Source organism: Glycine max, chromosome 1, assembly GCF_000004515.6.
Source record: "Glycine max cultivar Williams 82 chromosome 1, Glycine_max_v4.0, whole genome shotgun sequence".
NCBI lineage: Eukaryota > Viridiplantae > Streptophyta > Magnoliopsida > Fabales > Fabaceae > Glycine > Glycine max.
In genome coordinates this window covers 47,240,356-47,260,041 of record NC_016088.4, presented here as the reverse complement: position 1 = coordinate 47,260,041, position 19,686 = coordinate 47,240,356, and the positions used below count along the sequence as shown (strand labels likewise).

The 19,686-nt window shown below is 32.8% G+C and overlaps 1 protein-coding gene across 1 annotated transcript; it reads right to left on the bottom strand.

Moving 5' to 3' along the window:
- Positions 1-8,242: 8,242 nt before the first annotated feature.
- LOC121174769 (secreted RxLR effector protein 161-like) lies at positions 8,243-8,716 on the bottom strand. Its single transcript, XM_041014833.1, has one exon. It carries the CDS (start codon positions 8,714-8,716, stop codon positions 8,243-8,245), a length of 474 nt encoding a protein of 157 aa, XP_040870767.1.
- Between the last annotated feature and the right edge of the window lie 10,970 nt (positions 8,717-19,686).

Here is a 19,686-nt window from a genome sequence, read left to right as displayed (position 1 = left end):
AAACGCCAGAACAACAAGTTTACTTGGCACGCCTTATAGGCTATGACTACTCCATCCAGTATCGATCGGGAAAAGCCAACTCTGTTGCTGATGCTTTATCTCGGGTGCACGAGACCTCAACGGGCCAAATGATAACATTGATTGTTCCTCATTTTACATTTTTGCAAGATCTGAAAATGGAGCTCCATCATCACTCCAGCTATCAGGAACTCAGGCGAAACATCAAGAACAATCCCTAAGCTTACCCAACTTATGTGATCACTCAGGACTTTATCCTATAGCAAAATCGAATTTGATTACCACAAGGGTGTAGCTTCATTCCATTAATTCTGGCAGAGTTCCATTCCACTTTGACAAGGGGTCATATGGGGATTACCAAAACGATGGCTCGCATTGGTTAAAATTTCACTTGGCAAGGAATTAAAGATGATGTTCACAACTTCGTGCTCGCTTGCCTTCAATGCCAACAAACCAAATACGATCACCGCAAAAGCCCAGGCTTCTTATGTCCGTTGCCAGTACCCTCCTAGCCATGGGAAGACTTATCGCTTGATTTTATCGAGGGACTCCCAGCCTTCAGAGGACACACCGTTATCTTGGTGGTGGTTGACCGCTTTTCAAAGGGGGTCCATTTGGGTATGCTCCGACCTAATTACACGGCATCCACCGTAGCCAACCTTTTCATGAAGATCATGGGGAAGATCCATGGCATGCCAAGGAGCTTGGTTTCCGATCGTGACCCTTTGTTCGTGAGTGGTTTCTGGCAAGAATTATTTAAGCTCTTAGGAACGAAGCTTCGGATGAGTTCCGTGTATCACCCTCAGTCAGACGGGCAGATAGAAGTTCTAAATCGGGTCATAGAGCAATATCTCTGATCATTTGTTCATCATCAACCAACATCGTGGGGGAAATTCCTCATTTGGGCAGAGTGGTCATACAACACGTCAATTCATTCCACAACTGGGCTTACTCCATTTGAAATTACTTTTGGCAAGAAACCCCCGAACATCCCCCACTACCTCGCCGGCACCTCCAACATTGATGTTGTTGATGAATTCCTTGTGCATCACGATGCAGCTTTTGCCATGTTAAGGAAGAAATTACTTAAGGCAAGCAGACCATGAAGAAGTTTGCTGACAGCAATAGGCGTGAGGTTCACTTTCAGGAAGGAGATTGGGTGCTGGTTAAGTTGCGACCTGGCCGGCAAATGTCAATCACCGAACAGACAACATCTAAACTAGCCAAATGATACTATGGGCCATTCCAAGTCTTACAGAGAATTGGTCCAGTCGCATATCGACTCCAACTTCCTCCAAATTCAAAGATACATCCTGTCTTTCATTGTTCGCTCCTCAAGCCCTTCCATCAGTACACCACTCTGGACATGCATGCCATTGTTTTGCCTCCTCAGTCAAAAGATAACAAACCCATAATTGCTCGCCTTGTCATTCTGAACACAAAATGGATTACGTCAGACACAAGACCTGAATTGATGGTCCTAGTCCAGTGGCAGGGACTGTTACCTGAAGACACTTCATGGGAACCATGGGCCAAACTAAAGGAAGCCTATCACCTTGAGGGCAGGTGCTTTCAGATGCGCAGAGGGATATTATGAATCAGCCAAAGCTATCAGACCAACGAATACTACCTGACCTAGGGGAGACAAGCACTCACCTGAGGATCAAAAGGCAGAGCACTCATCCTCAATACCTGAGGGACTTCATAACAAACTGAGACCAGGAATGCTGAGCTAACACCTCAGTATTGGGCAATTAGAATATTCTGTCTGCTGAAATATATCTTTCTGCTAGTATATTTCCAAAATCCGTTATTGCTAGCCTCCCTCGTAGGACCTGTAGAAGGAACTAGAATAAGCATTTGGTGCCTATAAATGAACAATCATTGTAATAGAAATGCAAGTAGAAATAAAATTCCCTCTCTTATCTTGTTTTCTGGAGGACCCCTAGGCCTCGAACTCTAGGGAATTTCATTGATCATAACAGTAACATTCGATTTGGTTTGACAACTATCCAAATTTGTTCAGCTATATAGGATAATGAAATCATATTTTGTAGCCTTCTTTGGGTAGATTAGAAATTTGAGATTGAGATCTATAATATTCATCTTGAATACCCCTTGTCCTTTATAAGAGAGAAAAAGCCGAACTCCATGATGCAAATTATAATGTTTTATAACATTCATGAACTCATGAATAAATTCTCCGCTTGTGTTTAATTTGTGTAGCTTGACTCCAAATTTAGTACCCACTTCATCTTCTAACCAAACATTTTTAGGAAACTCATCCTTGTATGATTCATAAAATTGCCATGGTGCATCCTTTTTAACCTGTAATAATCGACAAATATTATTATTAGCTTTTTCTAATTTTATCAATAAAATTTAAACCAACAAAATTGATAAATTACAAATAAATTATAAATATACGTACATCTTCTTCAATATATAGTATAAAATGAGGAAAAATCTTTGCCTGAGATGGTCCACACTCAATTTCCATGTTTTCCTATTTAGACACTAATGGAGTAATTAAAATAAACTTTGCATAAATCATAGGTCATTAAAAACATAAGAATGAAAATACAATACCTGTTTTGGTTTTTTGAAAGAGAAATTTTTAGTTTGATTGATCTGAGCGACTCTTAATAGAAATTTGCTACCAGATGTGTATTTAAATAAAATCCAAGCTCTGATAGGTAAATTTTAATGCTTTAATAGATTATCAGATCCATTTTAGAAAAACCCAATTGTATCGAATTTGGCCAACGAAACTTTGAATTCAAACTTGACTTACTTTGTGAGCAACACAGTGGTGGACATATCTTCCTTGTACATTTGATAGACATAGGATGGAAGGACAAAAATTCAATAAAACCATAAGATTATTCAATTAAGTGGTTAATGAAGACTTTAGTAATTACACTGTTAGACTTGATCAAGAGATAAAATGAGGAGTATGCTAAGGGTCGGGTTGCAATCATGTTAGTTTGCCCCTACAAAATACAAAAATCATCATATTAATATAAATAACAAAAACGTATAGTTTTCAAGAACTTTCACGAACAACAGTCTAAAAAAATTAAAAAGCTTAACTCAATCACATTAACATTATTCGAAGGAACTCTGACCATTTATCTTAAGTGAAAATGACTGAACTATATGGAGTACTCAAACTTATGCTTTTATAGAGGTGCAAGGGCCAAAAGGCATCTATTTGCATCTCACATTTAAATATTCAATAGCATTTACAAATATTGAATTTGAAGGGTCCCGAATGTTTCATAATTAAAAACATTTATCATACACTTTTTTGGAACGAAGAAATAGTTTTGGTGAATAATAAGCACTTCATTATATGATTTACACATGGATATTTTTTTGGGTTTATATTGATTACTTTATTTACCGTCTAATAAAAATAATAATATAATCTACTCTCTTTTTTACTTATTTTAGTTAAACATTATTTTATTATCTAATGGTTTCAGTTTAATATATCACCTCAACAAATTAACAAGTTTTTGACAGGAAGCAATTGTTTAGTTTTTAATACTTCAAACAAAATTGATTATTTCTGTAGTACTTTTTAGTCTCGATAATGGTTTAAAAATAAGTCCATTCATATCACATTAAAAAAAAAAAACATTCCTACCGTAAGGAGAACAAAAAGTAAACTGCTTACACTAACATGAACGTCATTTTTTAAAGTTTAAATAATTAAAATCATTGATCTATTACAAATTTCAGAAAAAAATTTGATAAAAACTTTAGAAGTAATGTTTGTTTCTTCACTCTCACTGTTTGTGACCAATATCTTTAATCATTTCGAGACGTGACTCTTGAAATTGCCAAATTTAACTGTCCATGAGAAAACATTTTTTTGTGGCAAATAAATTTCATCGTACTTCAAGGATTTGCTCTGGGAAATCTTCCTAAAGAGTAGATTAAATAGATTTATTCCTAATACACAAAATTTGAAACACATCAGAAAGTGCAATATGTAAAATAACTTTTGGTAGAGGGTTGTTGATTTATAGATTTTACTCAAGAACCTGAAGCATGATGTCAATGGCTTTGCTTAGTTTGTCATTTTTATGCGTTTCTTTGATGTTGTCTTTCTCAACGACATGACCGATGCCGTCGGCAAGAAAATAGATCATTTTTAAATATTATTTGCATGAAACAAAGTTGATTTAAACACTAAAAAAAGATACTTTATTAACAGATATTACCTAGCAAGATATCTTCACTTGTAGCAGCAAGTATGTCTAGGTACATCATGAAATCAAACTGATATTTAGGAATATCTTCTCCAACTATTTTTTTGCACTCAGATGTACCCATTTAATTCAGTTTGAATTTGTGTTTGGTTGTTCTAAACTGATGATCATTTGCAGCAACCAATAAATTTTCCATCACGTAAGTCTGCCCCTCTTCCAAGACTGTTTTGAAATCATTTATCACACTTTTCTTCACATGAGCATGAATCTTGCCACCCTGAAAAACAATGTTATTAAAACATCTAATTATAAAATTGAAGTGGACATTTTGTGCTCTTAAATGGGACCAAATGGATTATTAGTGATTTCTAATGAGAAGCTGAAATATAAATGTATGTTCATACCTTTCCATCAACCAATAGCATCTCCAAGCTATTTTCTGTGGACGGATTGTTGAAATCAGTCACTATCCACAAACACATTATCCTACATTTTAGCTCCCAATGTATCCTACCACCACAATGTTCGAAATCGAGTTAAACCTTGACACCATACTCAATTCTATCACAGTAGTTAGAGTAAAACATCAAAGAAATCATTTTTACTACGGGTTCCAAAGAGAAAAACAAAATTAAGATGAAAAAAATATGTTCTCGACTTTTTAATTACAATAAACATCAAAGTTTAAAAACTACCAAGGGAAGTAAAAGTAAAAGCTACAAATTCAAAATTGTTATTGTTAAACAAATTTCGCAGAAAATGTATAAGGATTCGACATTTTAATCAAAATAAATATCAATGCTTAAAAACTATAAACATGATTTATATCACAGAAGTAAGAATGAAAGCTACAAATTGTCTGTTATTAGTGTTTTCCTATTAAAAATGGAAAATTCCAATATGAAGAAACAATATAAGGATTCAACTATCATATAGAGTTTACATGAAGAAGAAGATGAAAAAACAATATACAGAGGAAGGAAACTAAAGGGAGAGGAAGATAACAAAATATCACTTTGTTATATAAAAGAGAGTGAACCATAATCGTAAATATAAAACTTACAGGAAAAGGAAGATGAAAAAACGAAAGAGGAAGGGAACTTAAGGTAGAAGAAGATAACAAAATATCACTCTGTTATATAAAAGAAAGTGAACAATAATCGTAACCAGCTGGTTGTAATTAATATAGTTTCGGGACTATACAAAATAGGAGGAATACAAAAACCCAAATCAAGTTTCCAGAGAATAATATATCAATGCAATAACGTATATTCACATTTCGAAAAAATAAACAGCCATATTTAATGTTTAATGTGATAAAAAAAACAGCATACAAAGAAGAAAGGGCTTTAAATGATGGACTTTTCGTTTAATGATGGACTTTACGGAATGAAGCATCGCATGAAAACCTATGGGAATAAAAATATTTACGTAAAACAAGCGGCAAAATAACATGCAGTTTGAGCGGGAATGGAATAAGTGGAGAACTTCTAGGATTTATAATAAGAAGATATTTTAGAAAAATTATATTTTTTAGTTCATATACTTTCACGAAATCTTGTTTTTAATTTTCTTAGTTTCATATCATTCAATTTACAAAAAACTTGTTTTTGGTTTCTCCTCAAGAGATGATATTACTGTCATTTCCTACCTGACAAATATATTACATTGTCATTTATCGTGTGAATTCATAAAAGTCACGCTCAATAAACAAAAAAAAAAAAAATCCAGAAGAAGACGTAAAATACATATTAATAGCCTGTTTAAAAAAAGACATAAAATAAAGCCCTTGAAAGTTATGATTCAATATATTTGGGGGAAACATATTAATAGCTCCTTAACAAAAAATTTCACATCAGTTTAATCAATTTTTAAAAAATACACTTTGTTTATCACGTTAGCCATAAGTTAATGTCGTTTGTGAGAATTTTGTGAGGAGTGATTAAGTTTTCTGTAAAATACAAATACTAAATTGGATGATATGAAACTTTGAGAACTAAAAACAAGATTTCATGAAAGTAGAAGAACTAAAAACATATTTTTCCTAAGTATATTTTTTGTGCAACTTTTCTTACAAGTGAAAAAGATGAAATGAGAAGAGATGAACATATAGAAAAAGTTAATAATGTAATGGTATAAATAAAAGTAATAATATTAGCATGAGTTAAAAAAAAAATGATCTCACTCTTTTAATTTTAACATAATATTTACGGTGGAAATTTGTTTAAGTAATTGAAATGTAATCTGTTATTGTTTTCACACTTGATTCTTATTAATCACAAACAACTTATTTTATTTAGTGTGATAGAATTGCAATTATAAGTTCTTTTTATTCAAATTAGCAGTTGGTATGTATAACTTTCAATCCAAAGAATTATGAGATTAGTAGAAAACATTAGATTTTCATTTAATCATGTAGTATTGCATTGTCATCGAAAATAGTCATTTTGATGCTTAGAATACACAAATGATTTTCAATATTCAAAAGATCAATATGTTATAGATCGAAAATACATTTTTTATCAATATCACCAAAGTAGTTTTCTATTAAGTTTGTAGTTTTTTCATAATAAATATGTTTTTTTGAAACAATTAAAAGTTCAATTAAAAAGTAAAGTTATAATGTAAATAGATTAAAAGATTTGTAAAGTAAAATGGTTCGAAAGTAAATCAAATTGAATGTAAACAAAGATGAAATGGAAAAAAAGTAAAGTGTTGTCGAAATGTAGATCGAATTGAAATGCAAGACAAGATAAAAGTTGCAGAAAAATAAAGAACAAGTAAATGAGTATGAGTTTAGAGAAAAAATGTAGAAGAAAAAAATTGCATGAAACGTAAATTAATCAAAGTAAAGCAATTGTAGAAATTGTAAATTGCATTAAGATATGGGTTCTAACATACACTTCATCTAGGTGACCGGTAGCCATTTTCCTTGTGCGGCGTGTTGATGTAAAGGTCTATGTGTGATCTTCATAACCAAGGAAAAATGGCCATCGTTGTGCCTATTTATAATCTAATTTGACTCAACGACCGATTTATAAGATTCGTACAAATATACAACTTATTCAAACTAATTATCTACGATGTTGATGTAAGATTAAAGGTGATCAAAACATATTAACAATTAACAAATAAACACATTTAGATTAAACTGATAGCAAAAGCATAATTGAAAACTAACCTCCAGCCATTGCAAGCTCCAACATACACAGACCTTGGACAATTTTGGCTTTCCTAAACCTTCGCTAACTCAACACGATGGTGTTTCATTTTTTGAATGAGCAATAGGCTTAGTGAATGTGATTCAAAACAGTGAGCAAGACTTCTTATGTAGAACTCTACCCATCATGGAGTTCAAAACGTGGAGAGGTTAGTGGGAACCACAAAATCCACACATGATCTCATTCAGAATGTTAGTATTGATAATAAGTTTGAATTCAGGTTGAAAAATGGACCAAATTCAATATAAAAAAAAAACTATCAGATAATTGTTTCCACTCACTTTGAATGTAAAACAAAGCATATATTTTGTTCCTTAAATATCAAAAACAACCAATAACCAACATTCTCTCACTTGGTCCATTTATCCCATTATCAATCATAACAAGGAACCAAATATATGAATCATAATGATAGGTCCTCTAATAGTGAGTATTATGTCCCATGTATTATAATATATCAAGTCTCTCAACACTAACTTTTAACTTAATGAATAAATCACATGTTTTTTCTATGTCAAAACTAAATGATGCTTCTCAAGATAAATAAATGAGAAAACATCAAACTGAATAAGAGTTTCATTAAAACAATAATTGTACGTACAATAAATATCACATCATGGAACTAAGTCTCACTCGTACTACATGATCCTTAAAATTCTTTGGTGGCATGCCTTTAGTCAAAGGATTAGCTACCATCAACTTAGTGCTAACATGTTCAATGAATACTTTATTTTCTTTAACATATAGTCTTATGGCTAAATATTTAATGTTGATGTTCCTACTTCAACTTTCACTCTTATTGTTCTTAGCCATAAACACCACAACATCGTTGTCACAGTACAACTTCAACGGCCTAAAAATAAAGTCTACAACTCTGAGCCTGGATATAAAACTCTTCAACCATACATCATGCGAAGTAGCCTCAAAATAAGAAATGAACTCAGCCTCCAAAGTGGAAGTAACAGTCAAGGACTGCTTTGCACTTTTCCAAGATATAGCTCCACCAACTAGCATAAAAACATAACCATAAGTAGAACTCCTGGTATCAATGCAACCAACAAATTTTGAATCAGAGTAGCCAATCACCTCCAAATCATTAGTTTTTCTATACATGAGCATGTAGTCCCTTGTTCCTTGAGTATATCTCATTACCTTCTTTGCATCTTTCCAATGGTCAATACTTAGATTACTTCGATATCTTCCCAAAACTCCAACAGCAAATGCAATGTCAAGTTTGATGCAAACTTGAGCATACATAAGGCTTGCAATAACTTAAGCATATGGAATATTTCTCATGTGTTCTCGCTCAAGATTATTTTTCGAGCACTGACTTAATTTAAGTCTATCACCCTTCACAATGGGAGCTACACTCGGTGAATAATTTTTCATGTTAAACCTCTCTAAAATTTTGTTGATATAGGTCTCTTGAGACAAACCTAAAATGCCTCGAGATCTCTCTCTCTATGGATCTTATGGCCTATGACATAAGATGCATCACCCATATCCTTCATATCAAAGTTCTTTGAGAGAAATTGTTTCACCTCATATAGCATACCCTTATCATTAGCCTCAAGCAAAATATCAAAGTTCTTTGAGAGAAATTGTTTCACCTCATATAACATACCCTTATCATTAGCCTCAAGCAAAATATCATCCACATATAAAACAAGAAAACAAATCTTACTCGTACTAACCTTTTGATATATACACGAATCCATGACGTTCTCTTCAAAATAGAATCAAGATATAACCTCACGAAATTTCAAATACCATTGATGGAAAGCTTGTTTCAATCCATATATGGATTTATTAAGTTTGCATACTAAGTGCTCACAGTTACTAGAGAAGAATCCTTCAAGTTGTTTCATGTAAACGTCTTCATCTAGATCACCTTGAGGAATGTTGTTTTCACATCCATTTGATGTAACTCAAGGTCAAAATGAGCTACTAATGTCATAATTACTTGAAGTGAATCTTTCTTAGATGCAGGAGAGAATGTCTCCTTGTAATTGATTCCATCTCTTTAGTGAATCCTTTGGCAACAAGGCTTGCCTTATGTCTCTCAATGTTGCCTTGTGAGTCTTTCTTTGTTTTAAAGACCCACGTACATCCAATAGCTTTTACACCATTAGGCAACTCAATGAGATCCTAGACTCGATTTAATGTCATAGAATCCATCTCATCTTTCATAGCACTATACCATAAAGCTTATTCTTTAGAACTCATGGCTTCAGAAAACATTTCAAGATCATTTTTGGCTCCAATGTTATATTCTGATTCTTACAAATAAACTTAAAAATCACTAAGAATTGCTGACCTTTTGACTCTAATAGATCTTCTTAATGTTGTATCATTATCTTGTTGAAGAACTTTTTGTTCAACCGATTGTTCAACATTGACTTGTTGTTCCTTGTTAACAACTAGATATACATGATTATCTTCAACGACTTGTGAAACTTCAACTATTGGTTGTCTAACACCCACTTGAACTTGAGGGGGATGAATGACTACCAATGTGTTACTTGATCCAGAGGGTTAAGCCTCATAGTGATCCTTTTCAAAAGCAATGTCTTGAAATCGATCACACCTACTGATCAAGTCATTTTCAAGAAATTTTCCATTTCTTGATTCCACAATTCTAGTGTTGTGAAATGGACAATAGAATCTATAACCTTTAGACTTTTCAGCATATCCAATGAAATACCACTAATAGTCCTCGAGTCTAGTTTCTTCTTTTATGGGTTATAAATTCTCACTTCAAACGGGCATCCCTGAACGCATATATGTCACAAACTAGGTTTCAAACCTTTGAATAACTCAAAAGGTGTCTTTGAGACAACCTTGGTTGGAACTCTATTAAATATATACACAATCATCTTAAGTGTTTCAATCCACAAGAACTGAGGAAGTTTTGTGTTACTCCTCATACTTCTTACCATGTCCATTAAAGTTCAATTTCTTCTTTCTGCCACATTATTCTAATTTGGAGAACTAGACATAGTGTACTGGGCAACAATCCCATGTTCTTAAAGAAATTTTGCAAATGGACCAGGTGCTTGTCCACTCTCTGTGTACTTACCATAATACTCTCCTTTCTATCTAATCTCACAATCTTAATTTATTTTCCACATTGTTTCTCTACTTTAGCATTAAAAACTTTAAAGGCGTCCAAAGCTTCATCCTTAGAATGAAGTAAGTAAAGATACATATATCGTGAGTAATCATCTATGAAGGTGATAAAGTATCTCGTATTACTTGCTTCCATGTTTAGACAACAAATATCTGTATGAATAATATCCAATAGGTTTGAACTTCTCTTTGCACCAATTTTCAACTTGTTAGTTTGCTGACCCTTAATGCAATCCACACAAGTCTCAAAATTAGCAAAATCTGAAGTACTAAGTACCCCATCATTTACTAATCGCTTAATTCTCTCAATGGAGATGTATCCCCATCTCTGGTGCCACAACATAGAGGAATCCTCATTTACAACACATTGTTTTAACCCACCAGAAACATTCATAGAATTATAAGCAACACCATTTTCTAAATTAATAGAGTAAAGATCATTATGTAGTTCACCAAAAACCAACAATTTCATATTTATTCGATAAAGTAAAACCAGAATTCAAAAAATTAAAATAAAATCCCAGAGGTGCAAGTCTTGAAATAGAAATCAAGTTCTTAGAAAAACTGGGAACATAGAAAGTCTTTTCTAAATGCAAAATAAAACCACTACTTAAAACTAAACTGCAAGTCCCAACAGCCTCTACATGTGAAGTCATCTTGCTTCCTGAATAGATATATTGATCACTTCCCATTGGCCTCCTTAGGTTTTTCGTACCCTGCAAGGTATTAGAAACATGGTTTGTAGAAACAGAATCAATCCACCATGTATTATGGTTAACATTAATCATATTAGATTCATAACAGACAAAAACAAAAGGAGTATTTTTCTTTTCGAGCCAATTCTTAAACTTCTAGCAGTCTTTCTTCATGTGTCCCTTCTGATGTGAACCTGACTAGGAGCGGATCGCTTGATACAGGCTACGGAGATTTGGATGACGCCACTTCCAGTGAAGGAAGATAAGTCAGGGTAGACGCCACTTTCGGTGAAGGAAGATAAGTCAGGATAGACGCCACAAGGATTACCTTGATAAGTCTGAGATTGGTTCAACAAGGAACCCAAAGAGAAACTCTCACCAAATTTTATCAAATGCCAAAAGTTTTTTTTATTGAAAATAGAAATCAATACTTATAGTGTATCTGAACAAAAAGATAAAAATAGACATGGGCCTTCTAAACAGTTTGGGCTAAAATTACAATAAATAAAAATTATAACTAAAAACATATTTAACTTGGGCTTTTAAATTAGTTTGGGCCTTCAGCAACAATTAATAGTCTTGATAGTGTCTCTGCCTTTGGGCCTTCATCCTTCTCCACTTGGACCTTCATCCTTCTTCACTCGGGGGCTTTGTCCTTCTCCATTTGGGCCTTTAGCCTGTATTTGGTCAATTTCATGATTCTCATCACCTTCTTCTTGCAGAAGAAACACTTTGACTCCTTCTTTATCACTTGCTAAACAAAAATCTTTCCCTTGTGATTAACTTGATTCCTCTTGTTCTTTCAAAGGTGGTCAAGTTCACCCTGTCACCCTCTTCCATTAGTAACATGTCCTCCTCCTGAACGCACATGGTCAACAACTTATTACCAAATCATTTATCCTTATGTGTATTATAGGAGATCTTAAAAGGGGCATAATGATAAGGCAGGATGCACAAAATGAAATGTACTAGGAAAGAATCTGACATGATAACCTCCAAGGGTTTCAGTTGAGCCACAATGTCCTTTATGTGCATGATGTGTCTAATCCCAATGAGCTTCATGGATGAAAACTGCATTATAAGGGTACTGGCAAGGGATTTATCAAATGTCATAAATTGCTCGTCTATAGCCTTTAATAAATCCTTGACTTTATCATGCTAGTCAACAAAACCCTGAATACCAGTAGAAATGTTGGTCTTTATGAATGTCACTGAAAGTCTATTAGACCTTTCCCACTTTTAATAAAGATCAACCACATCTGGAGTATTGGTCTCAGTGATAGTTTGTTGTTCTTCCCAAATGAAGTAGAACTTTCTCCTTCCAAACCTTATAATTGTCACCTCTTAACTTGGGAATGCCACATGTGATATCATAAAAATTCACAGATTAAGAAACTGCAAAATTCAAAAACACATGTTCATCATCACAATTTGAGACTAAATAAATGTCATGTTTTGCCGATGCAAACACGTCCTAATTCTTGAATCTAGCGACATAAAACTTGCTCGTGGGCTATAGTCCTACTCAACTAGATTCATTTAATAACCTTGTGACAAAACTATCAAATTATGTTCCTTTCCTTAATTCTTGTAGGTAGATTAAAAAATATAATCTGATATGTTATGCAACCAAGGGGGTAAATATCAAGGAGAATTACACCCATGGGTCATGAGCAACCACATAAGCGAACTTGACACCACACTTTAACCCAAAACCTTAAGGTTCAAGTTTATGGGTCTATCCTTCACTTATATGGTGTTCAACCTTCTCATTCCTACATAATATGGGACTTAACCTCACACTTGTGGACCAAAAATCTCTCCCTCAAGTGTGAGTCTCATCCACATGGTAGCCTTGCCCTCGAGCGAAAGCCATTTTCATCCATGAGTATTTCTATGGTGGCCATTAGAGCCTACATGTTCTAGATATTTGCACCGTCGCTCCACCCACACAATACCAATTGTTGTGTGTCTAAGGAGGGTAAACACCGGGAAGATTTACACCAATGGGTCATCAGCAATCATATAAGTGAACGTGACACTACACCTTAACCCAAAACCTTAAGGGTTAGGTTTATGAGTCTTTCCTTTACTTATATGGCATTCAACCTTCTCATTCCTATACAATATAGGACTTCACATCACACTTATACTCCAACAATCTCCCCCTCAAGTGTGAGTCTCTTTCACATGGTAGTCTCCCCCTCGAGCGAAAGTCATTATCACCCACAAGTATTCCATGGTGGCCATTAGAGTTCACATGCTCTAGATACTTGTACCGCCACTCCACCCACAAGACACGTTGCCTGGACCTACTGCCAGGATGACTTTTAATACAAGGAATCCTCAAGCCTACGATCCACTGTCATCATCTTACTCGTTTGAGCTGGTCGTTGGTCACCAAGTTGAACCATCAATTTTGGTAGCAATCGTTGAGAAACTGAGGGATACATACCAGGGAGATTTACACCAATGAGTCACGAGCAAACATATAAGTGAACGAGATCCTCAAGCCTACGATCCATTGTCATCATCTTACTCATTTGAGCTGGTCACTGGTCACAAAGTTGAACCATTGACTTTGGTAGCAATCGTTGAGAAACTGAGGGGTACATATCGGGGAGATTTATATCAATGAGTCACGAGCAAACATATAAGTGAACCTGATACCACATCTTAACCCAAAACCTTAAGGCTCAAGTTTATGGGTCTTGCCTTCACTTATATGGTGCTTAACTTTCTCATTCCTACACAATGTGGAACTTCACCTCATACTTGTACTTCAACACTATATTTTATCCCAATTAATCATACAAACATAATAAAATTCCTCTAGGTATATTTCATCACATTACATATGATTAATTACAATTAATGTTTCTAATATGGTTCTGAAATTTAAATATAATTATAATCAATTAAAGATGTTGTGGCTACTCTCTAATTCGTTAAAATTATATCCACCACTTAACATTAAATCTCTGAACTGTTCATACAACACATAAATATTTAATATTGCATGTTTAATTAAAGAAGAATAAACATACAATTTTTTTTACCAAATAAATATCTAATATGCAATTTGTAAATCCAATAAAAAGATTATATAAACTTAGAAAACACTCTAATTATATGAAATTGTGAATATGGCATAGTGGTAGGCTCACATGCTAGGCACAAAAGGAAATACGGTTTTACTCTGGTTAGGGCAAAATTGCTGGTTTTATTTTTATTTTAAAGAAAAAACACGTTAAATGGTTGAAAAAAAACACATAACTAGGTTTAAACTCAATTATAAAGACTTTAAGGAAACATGTTATACCACTGCACCACATTCGCTTTTGTGCTTAATATCCAAATCGTGTTGATATAACTTTATACGCATTTCTTAATTTAAACACATAAAACAACCAAGTATCCAAAAACTGAAAAATTCAAACTCAAACGAAAATAAGAACAAGCAAGGCAAAGGCATAAACACAGCTCTGATACCAAATGTATGACTTAAAGGTGATCAAAATATGTTAACAATTAACAAATAAACACATTTAGATCAAACTAAGAGCAGAAGCATAATCGAAAACTAACCTCCAGCCATTGCAAGCTCCAACGTACACAGACCTCAGACAATTGTGGCTTTTCTAAACCTTCACTGACTCAACGTGATGGTGTTTCATTTTCTGAAGGAGCAATAGGTTTAGCAAGTGTGACCCAAAATAGTGAGCAAGGCTTCTTATATAGAACTCTACCCATCATGAAGTTCAAAACATGGAGAGGTTTATGGGAACCACAAATTAAAATCCGCAAATGATATCATTTAAAACGTTAGTATTGATAATGAGTTTGAATTAACGATGAAAAATGGACCAAATTCAACAACAAACTATCATATAATTGTTTCCACTCACTTTGAATGTAAAACAAAGCATATATTTTGTTCCTTGAATATCGAAAACAACCAACAACGAACAGTTGACCAAAACAATATATCTTCGATGATATTTTCTCCACGCTTTTGACGAGTATACAACTTCAATAGCTTGTCTTCAGAAATACTCTTTATCTTGCAAGCTTTCTCTTCTCAACTTATCATCGAACCTGATTAGCTTATGCCATTTTCGATGACTAATCAAACTTAACATCAGTATTATGTTTTTCAACTCCATTCAATCTCCATAGACTTTCTAAGTTCTATACTTAGAAAATTCTACTTACACTCCTAACACATAGATTTTAGAAATTAAATTCAATGTATTTTAAGGATTGGTTCAAAGCGATACTAATCATCCTAACATAGTTTAATGTTCTATATTTTTTAAGAAATAATATTTCTGGTATTTTTATAAGAAACTATTAAGTATATTCTTTGTCATCGTAACATAGTCAAACAATCAATATTCCTTGTTGTTTTTGTTTAAGGTTTGAGTCTTGTGAATGGAGAAAACATGATTGAAAGGTGAGATTTTACTAAAAATAATCAATTAGGTTTTTAAGTAGAGATTAATCATCAACAAAATTAATAGATACTTTTCACCAATGTTATGGCAAAAAAAAATTCTAAATGACTAGTGCCCCCTTAGTTTCTTGCCATTTTGCCTAATTCTTTAGAAATTTTGTTTACTAAATATTTTTATGCAACTTTTCTTACAACTAAAAAACGTATAAAATGAAAAGAGAGAAAAATTCAAAAAAGAAGAATGAAAGGTGTATCAACTTCATTGGTGTGGCTTGAAATTAGGTGCGATTAATATAGTGTTATTAAATATATAAGTACCACTTAAATCATTTAACTTTTTATGTATTTTTAAAATAAAATATGATATTATTAATTAAAATTAACTGACTTAAGTATTTTTTTTAATCTTTATGAATTAATTATTTATTTCTTGTAAAAATCAGAAGTATGTTTTTTTTAAGTTATATATTAATAATAAAATTTCTTATTAATTTGGTGAATAATATTTTATATAATATGATAATATATTTATATAATTCTATTTATCTTAATATATATATGTGTGTGTGTAACAAACTTAATATTGATATGCAGTAAAAATTGATCGAATCTTATTTATATTTTATCGAGTGTTATGAATTGCATTGGGATTCAGATAAACAACCTTATCAAAATTTCAGGTAAAAGGTAGAATCAGAGATAGACTCATTCTACAAACACCTAGCTAATTTCATTCTCTTCTAAGTTTTCTGTTTAACGTAGTTGTATGGTTATTTTAAGGTGCTCAACAACATCATATACATCTGAGTCTTTCTTGACAATTGTGTGACACATTTCTCTCCTTCTCTCTTATTCTGAAATTTTCTGTGGTAGGTGTGGATTATACGTGTTTTGCCACTCTGCTGATTTGTTTACCCCAAGCAAAGAAAAACCTGTTATTATAGGAATAAATCCTCAAGAGTAGCTCTTGTATATGTTTCACGCTAAGACTTTTGTCGTTATTAATTTTCCTACCGAGAGAGTTGGAACACTTCCATAAGAAAACCGGTTATGGAAAAACTGAGGGCAAGGTTTAGAAAGTATACTATATTTGGTATAGTTTGAGAAGGTTAAGGTAGAGAGAGGGTCGGCAATTATGTGAGCCCTAGCAAAATCGGTGTTGTAATCTTCTTAACATATATAATATATAGAGAGAGAGACGATGATGTACCTCGATCTGACTAATTTGTTTTGTAAACTTACTAGTTACTTTCCTTTCTTTTTTTTAATGTATTGTATATATATTCTTTTTTATTAATTCAATCATTAATATTTTTAAATTAATTTGTATGCAAAATTTTATATGAAATAAATATTTGTTGTTATATATACTTTTAAAAAAAAGTATTATAAATTATTAAATTTATTTAATAAAGTGCCAGATAATTTTAATATTTTATAATAAGTGCCGACTTTACTCATTACTTTTAGTTTAATGATTAAATTAATAAATATATATTCTTTTTTATTAATTCAATCATTAATATTTTTAAATTAATTTGTATGCAAAATTTTATATGAAATAAATATTTGTTGTTATATATACTTTTAAAAAAAGTATTATAAATTATTAAATTTATTTAATAAAGTGCCAGATAATTTTAATATTTTATAATAAGTGCCGACTTTACTCATTACTTTTAGTTTAATGATTAAATTAATAAATTTATCTCATGGGTGTGACAAACAGAAGAAATCAACTTATACTTGTGTGAGTTGTACTTTATTTTATACGAGTTGTACTTTGTTTTATGTTGGACATTTTAGTGTAATTGATCTCTTTATTATGTTAAAATAAGAGTACACGCTTGTTTTAATGTAATAACGAGATGTTCGGTTTAGGCAAATTTTGGAAATTACATGGAAGTGACTTTCAGGAAAAGGCAGTTTTTAAAAAGATAAAACTTCCATCAACCGCCAAAAACCACCTGTTGGCAGTTTTTTTTTTAAAAAGATAAAACTTCCATCAACCGCCAAAAACCACCTGTTCTTTGATCATAAATAATCATTCTGGTTCAGAAAGTATAGCGGGTGACAAAACATACAAGACCAAAACAAAACTCTTGAATTATAACCTTCTGATTTTATCCGATTGAACAATTTTGGTTGAACCCCGAAATTTGATTCAATCTGAAAGTGTTATACACGACTTCAGATTTATCCAGTATTATCTCGATTTTCAAATTAACCAACAAAAGATTGAATCAAATTTTTCGAGATGACGAACGATAGTTCGAAGATGACAAGCAAGTTTGCGAAGTTGGACAAGTTTGAAGGGCATGATTTCAGAAGATGGCAGAAGAAGATGCACTTTCTCTTGACAACATTGAAGGTGGTATATGTGTTGAGTACACCAATGCTGGTGTTTATGGAAGACGAAACTCTAGATCAAACAAGGAAGCGTTCGAAATGGGAGAACGACGATTACATTTGTCGTGGACACATTCTGAACGGTATGTCTGACTCTCTCTTTGATATTTATCAAAATGTTGAGTCTGCTAAGGAATTATGGGACTCTCTTGAATCCAAGTATATGGCAGAAGATGCCTCAAGTAACAAATTCTTAGTTAGTAATTTATTTAATTATAAAATGATTGATTCGAGGCCTGTTATGGAACAATATAATGAACTGCTACGGATTTTGGGTCAGTTTACTCAATATGATTTGAAAATGGATGAATCCATTGCAGTTTCATCTATAATTGATAAACTGCCTTCTTCTTGGAAAGACTTCAAGTATACCTTGAAACATAAGAAGGAAGAGTTGACTCTGGTTCAACTCGGTAGTCATTTCATGATTGAGGAATCGCTGAGGGCTCAGGAAATTGACAAAGTCAATGATAAAAACGTAGCAAGTTCCTCTTCCGTTAATATAGTAGAGGAAAGTGGAACAGTTAAGCAAAATTACAATGCTAAAGGTAACAAACGAAAATTTCAAGGAAATAAGAACAAAGGTCCAAACAAACAGACAAAATTGTTATGTTGGAAATGTGGGAAACCTGGTCATTTAAAGAGGGATTGTCGGGTGTTCAAAGGAAAGAACAAGGCTGGTCCAAGTGGGTCTAATGATCCTGAAAAGCAACAAGGTCAGATTGTAGTGAATAATTTTAATTCGAATACGAATTCAAATTATGTATCACTAATATCTGATGCATTCTATGTGCAGGATGATGACGTTGCTTGGTGGTTTGATTCGGGAGCAACAAGCCATGTGTGCAAAGATCGTCGTTGGTTCAAGGAATTTAGACTAATCGATGATGGCTCTATTGTGAAGATAGGCAATGTTGCAACTGAACCAATCCTAGGATTAGGTTGTGTAAATTTAGTTTTTACTTCCGGAAAAAGTTTGTATTTGGATAATGTCTTATTTGTACCTGGTATTCGTAAGAACTTATTGTCTGGTATGGTTTTAAATAATTGTGGTTTCAAGCAAGTACTTGAAAGTGACAAGTACATCTTGTCAAGACATGGTTCGTTTGTTGGATTTGGTTATCGTTGTAATGGAATGTTTAAATTAAACATTGATGTTCCTTTTGTTCATGAATCTGTTTGTATGGCCTCGTGTAGTTCTATAACTAATATGACAAAATCAGAAATTTGGCATGCTAGATTAGGACATGTTCATTACAAAAGATTAAAAGATATGTCAAAAACAAGTATGATTCATCCTTTTGATATGAACATTGAAAAATGCAAAACTTGCATGTTGACCAAGATCACTAGGAAACCTTTTAAGGATGTTAAAAGTGAGACTAAAGTCTTAGACCTTATTCATAGTGATTTGTGTGATTTGCATGCTACTCCATCATTAGGTCATAAAAAATATCTTGTTACTTTTATTGATGATGCATCAAGGTATTGTTATGTATATTTATTAAATACAAAAGATGAAGCTCTTGATAAATTTA